The 9,030-nt window shown below is 62.6% G+C and overlaps 1 protein-coding gene across 2 annotated transcripts; it reads right to left on the bottom strand.

Moving 5' to 3' along the window:
• Positions 1–476: 476 nt before the first annotated feature.
• Positions 477–8,546, bottom strand: JRK (Jrk helix-turn-helix protein). 2 transcript variants are annotated; one of them, XM_015097704.4, is made up of 2 exons: positions 8,490–8,546; positions 477–6,311 (listed from the first exon to the last, which is right to left on the bottom strand). In XM_015097704.4, the coding sequence occupies exon 2, from the start codon at positions 5,949–5,951 to the stop codon at positions 4,365–4,367; it is 1,587 nt and encodes a 528-aa protein (XP_014953190.3). In that variant the 5' UTR covers positions 5,952–6,311; positions 8,490–8,546; the 3' UTR covers positions 477–4,364. The 2 variants fall into 2 exon arrangements, with proteins under 2 accessions (XP_014953190.3, XP_042109931.1); XM_042253997.2 differs by having other exon boundaries at positions 7,173–8,501.
• Between the last annotated feature and the right edge of the window lie 484 nt (positions 8,547–9,030).

Below are 9,030 nucleotides of genomic sequence, written 5' to 3'. Positions count from 1 at the left end.
CCTCTTGCTGGGCTTGTGCACCTAATACTGCCAGAACGATGTGGCCACCCTCCACCGAGCCTGGCCTCCGTGAAATGGGGCCATCATGGGGACCGTCCACCTGCCTGGACTGGCTTCTCCACCTTCGAGGGCCGTGCACCCAGCAAGCCTGGGTGGGTGGGAGGCAGCAGGCGCTCCAGCCGAGATGGAGGCCCAGGCTGCTGCCCCACCTGGTCTCCCGTTCCAGGTGGTGGGTGAGACCATCCCATGCCGCTCTGAGACCACCTGGGCCCCCAGGCTCACTCTCCACCTCCCCCCATCCCGAGCAGCAGGCCTGCAGCCGGGCCAGCAGCTCGTCAAGAACCGAGGCCCCTCCTGCAGCAAACAGCACCATCCCTCAAGCGCTCCCAAGATCATGCTCTTTCTCCCGCGAGTTCACAGCTACTGCTGGGCGCTCTGGCCAATCTGTCATGTTACAGTACCTTTCAACTCCAGGATTTCCATGGTTTTAAAACAGCTTTTTATTTACCATCTTTTTGCTGATTTTCTCTACTTACTATCTTCCTTTCCCCCTTTACTTCCTCAGTCGTGGTTTCCTCCAGTTCTCTGACTGCATCCGTAATGGTCAGCTTGAAGTCTTTCCCTGTTAAAGCCGGCATCTCACTCTGTCACCTGCGTTTTAGGAGCAACATGGTATGTGGTCGTGTTTCCGTTTCTTTGTATCTTTGTAATGTTGGATTGGAAACTGGTCCTTTTAGGTAATGTGTCATACCAGCTCTGGGTACTGGTCACCCCAGACTGGGACTTGCCTTCTCTTTGTGTCTTGCTGGCTGGGTCATCTTAGGGGCTCCCCGTCCCTGACAGAGGCTCTGATGCTCCTTCCCAGGGGCATGGCCTTAGGAAGGCCCATGGTCCCCCCACCCCACCCCACCCCACCCCACTCCATGGCAGTGGTTTTGGCAAAGCTCTGACTGTGTGGTCTCTGACCACACACAGCGGGTAAACTCCACTCACAGCTGGCCAACTGCTGTTTTCAACAATGCCCTGGGCAGAAGCTGCTTCTCAGACCAATCCCATTGCACCTGGCTCCTCTGAAGCAGATACCAAGGTCAGTGGTGGGGATTCCCCTGACCACAAGGGGGCCTTCGGCCCAGCCTCTCTCCATGACGTCCCTCTCTTGAGAGCACCCTGGGGTGGGCCCTGCCACGCTATGCAGGACCAGCCCGCTTCTCCCCTGGCAAAGACCTCTGAGCACTGCTCACTGCTGGCGGTGAGTGACAGCTGAGGGCTGCAAGCAGGGAGCAGTGGTCCAGGCCTCCGGGGCCAGCCCCTCAGCATGGAACCGCCACACGGCTCACCCCGGGCGCCTCAGCAGTCTGCCTGCATCCTCATGGAGACGGCGGTGGAGAATGTGACTCATGGACAGTGCAGCGCCCCAGAAGCCCTTCTTGGGAGAGCTGTGCTCCCTGGAAGCAGGTCAGGGGCTGTCTGACCGCCCTTGGGCCTCCAGATGGCTCGAGGCACAGCACACAGCAGGTGTCAGGATGGCTTCGCCCTGTGCTAGAAGCGCACTTAGGCACCAAGGAAGCCCACTGCAGGCGTCCTTGGGGGTGGGTCCTGCCTGCCTTGTGCCATGGCCTCCCAGGAACAGAGGCAGCCCAAGTCCCTTCCTCCAACCCCCCCCTCCTCCAGAAACATCTGGCTACTATGGCCTCGAGCTGCCTCCAAGGGGCTCTGGCTCCACCCCAGGGAAGCCTGACAGGTCCAAGCAGGAGCTGCACCCACCCACCCACCCATCAACCCCCCTGCCCCCACCACCTTGGCCATCAGAGCTGTGAGTTCGCAGGGCAGGGCCTCCTGCTTCCCACCCCCAACAGGAAATGCAGGTGAGGTGGGCGGTTCACCACGGCCCTGCAGGTGGGCCTCCCACACTGAAGGTCTAACCAGACTCCCCGAGGCCCAGTGTAACCAGGGAAGCAGCGGTTCAAGAAGGAGCGCCAAGGGCAGGCTCCCTCGGCCAGCGGGGACAGCTGCTTACCGACCGGCCATGACCCAGCGGGGATGGCAGCAGGCTGTGTGGGCAGGACGAGAATCCGGCCCGGGAGCTGCGTCTGGTGGGGACCGAGCACCCACAGGGGGGCTAGGAGGCCGGCCTACCCCAGCACCGTCCTGCTGCTCCAGGCCGCTGGACTGGGGCTGGCTGTGGGGAGGGAGCGTCTCCGTGTGTCTATCCGTCACGTCCAGGCTGCGGCCCCAACATCTGACCCTGCTGCACGCCCACAGCACAGGGGGCACAGCTGACCCTGCCGCACGCCCGCAGCACAGGGGGCACATCTGACCCTGCCGCACGCCCGCAGCACAGGGGGCACATCTGACCCTGCCGCACGCCCGCAGCACAGGGGGCACATCTGACCCTGCCGCACGCCCGCAGCTCAGGGGGCACATCTGACCCTGCCGCACGCCCGCAGCACAGGGGGCACATCTGACCCTGCCGCACGCCCGCAGCACAGGGGGCACATCTGACCCTGCCGCACGCCCGCAGCTCAGGGGGCACATCTGACCCTGCCGCACGCCCGCAGCACAGGGGGCACATCTGACCCTGCCGCACGCCCGCAGCACAGGGGGCACATCTGACCCTGCCGCACGCCCGCAGCACAGGGGGCACATCTGACCCTGCCGCACGCCCGCAGCACAGGGGGCACATCTGACCCTGCCGCACGCCCGCAGCACAGGGGGCACATCTGACCCTGCCGCACGCCCGCAGCTCAGGGGGCACATCTGACCCTGCCGCACGCCCACAGCTCAGGGGGCACACAAGTCCAGAAGGGGTGTGAGTGCACACTGCACAGCTGCCGCCCCACGCGTGCGGGAGACCGCCGTGAAAGCTCAGCAGGAGGCGGTCTGGCCCAAAAAATCAGCAACGCGACTTTGAAAATGACCTGTGCTTGTTTCACAATCTTCATACACACGTTTTCATCGGGAAACACACGGCTCAGAGAGCAGCGGCAGGCCAGCCACGACTGTCACCTCAGTGTTTGGAAGGACGCAGAGACACCAGAGAAACGACCACAAACCGAACCCTTGCCTCCACTTGGCTCTTGTGGGAACAAGGGTGTCTCGGTGGAATGAATAACACAGGAAAGGAAACTGTGTGCTCAATCAGCTGCCTGAGAAGCGGTGGAACTGAAGGCAAGCGGTGAAGAGCCCAGAAAGGCGCGCCCACTTCCGGTTCATTCAAAGAGGGCGGCCGGGCTGCCCAGGGCACTCCGTCTGGTGACAAGCAACCAGGCCGGCCAGGGGCGCTCTGTCTGGTCGTAAGTGACCAGGGGCTCTCCGTCTGGTGATAAGGGACCAGGCCGGCCAGGAGCGCTCTGTCTGGTCATAAGTGACCAGGGGCTCTCCGTCTGGTGATAAGGGACCAGGCCGGCCAGGGGCTCTCCGTCTGGTGATAAGGGACCAGGCCGGCCAGGGGCGCTCTGTCTCGTGACGAGCGATGCAGAATGGAGGCATCGGCAGCGATGTAGGGAGCACAGCAAGTCTCCGGGTACAGGTCTCTACAAGAGAGGCCCACACAGTCAGCCTTCCCCACGTGAATCACTATGGGGCCAACAGCTCAAAGTAAGAGTTCCGATGCTGCTAGGCACCTGAGCAGCTCCTTTTACTGTTTTTGTTACATCACCTAAGACTAACTTCTGAACGTCTGGTCCAGGTTTACTAATGCGGAGGCAGTAAATGCGAAGTTCTGGGGATTGAGGGACTGTGGACCACATACAGGACTTGGAGCCCAGATGCTCAAAACACTGGCAGTGACCTGGGGCCCCACACTGGGGCAATGGGCTCCCTGGTGGCCTGTTCCTGCTGGCTCTAACAACTCTACTGCTGCATCCTGGGGCTCGAGGCCCAGGGCAACATGGAAGTGAGGTTCACTCTGCCAGGAGAGCTGACGACCGACGTGGGGACACAGGGCCTGCAATGCCACAGGGCAGAGGCCACACGGACTCTCATTCACAACCAAGTCCCACCCTCAGTGACCTGCCTGACCCAGGGCTGGCCCCCAGACCTGCAGACAGCCCCAGTGGGCAAGCAGGGGGCCCTCAGGAAGTGTCAGCCCCATCAAGCAGCAGTGGGGACCACAGTCCGTTGGCTGAAGGTGGCTCTTCCCCGCTTGGACAGACAGACGTCCCTACCCTTGCACACAAGGCTTAGGCAGCAAATACAAGCTGGGTGGCAGCCCCTGGAGGTTCTGGGACATTTCAGGTCTGGGTGGGCCCTTGAGGAAGACCTCCTCGCGCTCAGGTGGCAGGACAGACCACACGGCAAAACCTCGACGGGGCAGGCTGTTCTGAGGAACGGGACTCCGAGACTGCAGGTCAGGCCTCACTGCCTCAGGCCTCGCCGGCCGTGGACGAGCTGGGCAGTGGGGAGCAAGGCTGGGTGCCGCGAGGCCCAGGGCGCTCCCAGGGCGCCTCGAGCTTGACCGCGGCTGTGGGGGCCCCGCGCCGCTGTGCCTGCCACCGCCTGCTGAACACGGAGTGCAGTGCGCGCAGCTGGCCCAGCTCCTGTGCCGAGAAGCAGGGCTGTGCCTCTGCGAAGCGCACCACGGCGTCAAAGGACACCGCCGCGTGCTCCCAGGCTGCTCTGTCCAACCCCCCAGCCTCCGCCGGCTCCAGGCTCCCTGAGGCCACGCTCCCGAGGCGGGCCGGGGTGCCTGCTGCGAGCCCGGGGGTGTGCGCAAAGGCCTGGTCGGGGGGCTTAGTCCTGAGCCGCTCCGGCTCCTCCTCGGAGGATGAGCCCTCTATGAGTGCAGCCTCGGGCCACAGCTTCCTCCAGGCCCGGCTGAGGACGGTGCCTGGCACTGCATCCCAGGCGCAGGCCACGTCGAGCACGGCGTCATGCACACTGCAGCGGGGGGCCAAGGCCTGCAGCCTGCCGTGGGGCGTGACGAAGTTCCTCATGAAGTCCCTCCGAATGCCCTGGTCCATGGGCTGGAGCAGGGTGGTGACGCTGGCAGGCAGGAAGATGGTGAAGACATTCTCCGAGGCCAGCTCAGCTTCGCGCGGGTGAGCCCGGGACCCGTCCAGGAGGAGGATGGCCTTGCTGTCCTCTGGCAGGGCCACGGCTCGGAAGTGCTCCTTCACTGCGGGCACGAAGATATGATGGAACCAGTCAGCAAAAATCTCCTTGTCCACCCAGGCGCTGCCTTGGGCCTTGTACACAACAGGCAGGTGCTGGAGGCCCTGCACCGCCTTGGGGCCACCCCATTTCCCGACCACCAAGGGTTTGATCCTGTGGGAGCCCGTGGCGTTGGCACACATGAGGACGGTCAGCCGGTCCTTGCTCTGCGTGGGGCTGGGCGTTGGCCCACCCTCTGGGCTGGGGCTGGGGGAGCAGCGCCAGAAGAGGCCGGTCTCGTCGGCATTGTAGACCTGCTCTGGGGACAGGCCGTGCTCGGCGGTTAAGCTCCGGAAGAACCCGCAGAACTGCTCAGCTGCCTGCTGGTCGGCCGCCTGCTTTTCGCTAGACGCATCCAGCTTCTTGATGCCATGTCTGGCCTTAAAGCGCCAGAGCCAGCCGCCAGAAAACACGCAGGGCTCGGTCAGCTGCATCTGCTCGTAGAAGTCCTTGGCCTTTTCGATGAGCATGGGGCCCGAGACGGGCACTCCCTCGGACCGCTTCACCAGGAACCACTCATACAGCACGCGGTCCAGGTGCTCCAGCTTGGGTGTGTGCAGGGTGCGGCGCTGCGCCAGCGCCTTGTCCGAGTCAGAGCTGGCGAAGAAGCGAAGCAGCTGGGCCTTGTGGGCCCTGATGTCGTACAGGGTGGACATGCCCACGTTGTACTCCTGCATCAGCGCCCGCCTGCTCTCGCCCTTCTCCAGGCGCCGGCAGATGTCCATCTTCTCCTTCAGCGTCAGCACCACCCTCTTGCGCTTCTCCCCAGGGCTCCGCCCAGCAGCCGGCTTGGAGGCCATGAGGAAGGGGCTCGGCCCAGCCAAGGGGTCGCGCCTGGGCAGGGGTTGGAGGCCTTCCCGCCTCTTCCTCCCCCACCCTCACCTGGCAGTGCTGACGTGGGGCCAGCACAAGTCAGGGCCCCTTCTTGGCTCCTCTCTCCAGCTCCAGCAGCTTCCCGACCCTCTCTGCAGGGGGACCAGTGTCAGCCACCTGGGCGTCCCCACAGCTGGACCTCCGGCCTTCTCTGCAAGGACGGTGGCAGCGACTTCCCTCAAACACGGAGCAGAGAGTAGAGGGGCCCTGGGAGCTGGTTTCCAGCTAATCGAGGTCTCGCCGCCTGAGCCGTGGGGGTCTCTCTCTCGCACATGGTGCTTTATCAGCTGGAAAGCAAAAGGGGGAAGAAAGAGAAGCATTACAGGGCGCGTGCCTCGGGCTTGCGAGCACGTCCTCGTCACTTTACCTGCGCTGAAGCAGCCACTGGCGGGGTCTGTGGGACAATGAACAGAGCTGCCGGCAGGTGACGCAAGAAGAGGCCAGCTCAGGGGCTACCAGGCTCACTGGCTCTTCTCAGCTTCCACAGTGACCTCAGAGTCACTCGCTATGGCTCCAAACTAAAAGTGGCTGTTGGGTGCAATCTGACTTTTCAGGAAAGCGTGAAGGGCGAGGCTACTGAACGAAGCTGGGATGTCACCAAGCGCTGGGACCCAAGGGCCACGTCCCACTCCAGACTCAACTTTCCATCACAACTGCTCACTGGGCCACCTGACATGAATGCCTTCATAAAACCCTCGTTCCTTCGAAAGCAGCTGAGGCAGGGGTGAAGGTGCTGCAGCGGGCAGGGATTCCTTTAGGATTCTGGGGCTGGGGAGCCTGCAAGCCTCTTCAGAAACAAGTCCCTCAAGCCCTCTCTTCAAGAGCAGGCCCCAAACTCCTTCTAGAAAGACAAGCTCGGTAGGCCTCAGGCTCCTCCCAGAGCCAGGAGGGGCTGCCAGTCTCTCAACTACTGGTCCCCACCAGTAGAGCCTCGGACACCTCTGGTCACACAGTCATACATAAGCGTGCAAACAGCACTCACACCAACTCTCACCTGGGAGGGATTGCCAGCACATCCCACCGCAGAGAGGCAGGCAGTGCTCACAGCCCCTCTTCCAGGCGGGACCCCCCACCTCACCTCCCTCCCAAACCCTCATGTGTGGCCCCACCCAACTTCATGCTGTGGGTGAAGCCACAGGACTACTCACATGTGGAATGTACAAAAGCAGCCCCAGCCCTTTGAGACCACAGCTCAACAGCAGTGAAGTGTTTTCAGATGTAGCAAGACTCCCAAAGACAAACCCTAGGCCTGTCAGCAGCCAGCCCCAGGTTTGTCCTTTCAGCCCTCTGAGTTAGTCTCCTGGTCTGCAAAGTGGGGGTGCTGGTCTTTTGGGGAGCTGTTTTCATCCTAATGGCTGTGTGACAGTGTGACTGTGCACTGCCTGGCCCCATGCGGAGCAGAGGGGATGAAAGGCCATAATCCATCCTCAAGGAGATGTGTAGTGCAAACCCACTGTAAAAACCAGGAGGAAACGGGGTGGGGGTGGGCGGTCGGGCGGTCACTTCCGAGGGACTGAGACTCTAAGCACAACAGGAAGGAGGAAGGACCAGAGAAGGGGATTCAGTGCCAGAAACTGCTCACTGTTTGCCTGACACGAGGCGTGTGCAGCAGGAGCTAGAACACACCAGTCCTGCTGGTGAGGCAGAAACTTCCTTTAAAAGTGACATGCAGGTATATTACTTCTGAAGCAACAGAAGCTAAAGGGTAACATAACACGGCAAGAACAATGAAGACCATTTGCAGCCTTGCTGTGGACATCCTCCTGTGCCATAGGGGAGGGTAGGAGGGGGTAGGGGGCACAGTGTGGGCAAGAGAGAGAGCAGCCAGGCACCACCTACATGCGGCCCCTTCCTGCGAGCTGGGGGAGGCTTGTCCTCAGAGAAGGCCTGAGGAATTCAGGTGGGGCATGTGAAAAAGCACCTTTCTTTGGGAGCAGCCAACAGCGTGAGGTCGGGGCGGGGGGCGGGGGGTTGACTACCGGGAGAAGTGCTCAAGACACAAGTTCTGGCCCAAGGAAGGGCTGGATGGAGTCCTGAGAGGCAAGAGCGGCTGGGCAGGGGTCCGCGCTCAGGCGTGGACGCCGGCACACTCTGCAGGGAAGCGAGGCCGTCGTGGGCGCAAGTGCGGGGCCCAGGCCTGGGGCAGCCTAAAGCAGAGGGCCGGCTCGGTTAAGAGACGAGGCCTTTTCTGAGAACGCTCCTATTCCGGAGACCACGTCTGGGTCAGAAGGGCAAAAGCCAAACAGAGAAGAAAGAGGCCAGGGCTCAGGCCGGCTCCTTCCGGGGGAAGGGAACTCGGGCGCCGGTCCTGCCTCGGGCCGGAACGCCGGCCCAGCTCGGAGGGAAGCTGCGGAGGGACCAGATCGGTTCCGGGGCGCTCAGACCCAGGGGCGCTCTGCACCAGCAGCCAGGCCCCGTGTCCCGGCGCCCGCCTCACCCGCCACACTGGCCCAGACCTCGCTCACCTGTGGACGCCTGGCCGCCGCCGCCGCCGGCCGGAAGCGCCCCGCCCCGCCCCCGCCGGCCCGCGGCCCCTCCCAGCCACTTCCGGGGCGCTCTAGGCGTGTCGGAGGAATCGGTATCTCTGTGGTCTCGCGGGCGGCCGGAGCCTGTGACTGGCTGCCAGGGCCAGGCGGTGACCGTAGCTGTGGGTTTGGTGATAGGTGCATCGCTGGGCGAGGGTGGCAGGAGGCTGCGGGTGGAGGAAAGCAGTGCTTGAGCCCCTCCCTTTGCGAAGCCCAACGGCCAAGGCTGTTTTTCTCCTCCCCAGCCTCCACTAGAGCCTCCCGTGTGTTAGTCGCTCAGTTGTGTCCGACTCTTTGCGACCCCATGGACTGTAGCCCACCAGGTTCCTCTGTCTGTGGGATTCTCCAAGCAAGGATACTGGAGTGGGTTGCCATGTCTTTCTCCAGGGGATCTTCCCGACCCGGGGATCAAACCCATATCTCCTAGCTAGAGCCTCATCCTCCCCTAATTGAGATGATTTGGATGATAAGACTTGAAGCC

This window comes from Ovis aries, chromosome 9 (genome assembly GCF_016772045.2).
Source record: "Ovis aries strain OAR_USU_Benz2616 breed Rambouillet chromosome 9, ARS-UI_Ramb_v3.0, whole genome shotgun sequence".
NCBI lineage: Eukaryota > Metazoa > Chordata > Mammalia > Artiodactyla > Bovidae > Ovis > Ovis aries.
The sequence above is the reverse complement of the archived record's forward strand: the minus strand, read 5'-3'. Positions and strand labels throughout refer to the sequence as shown.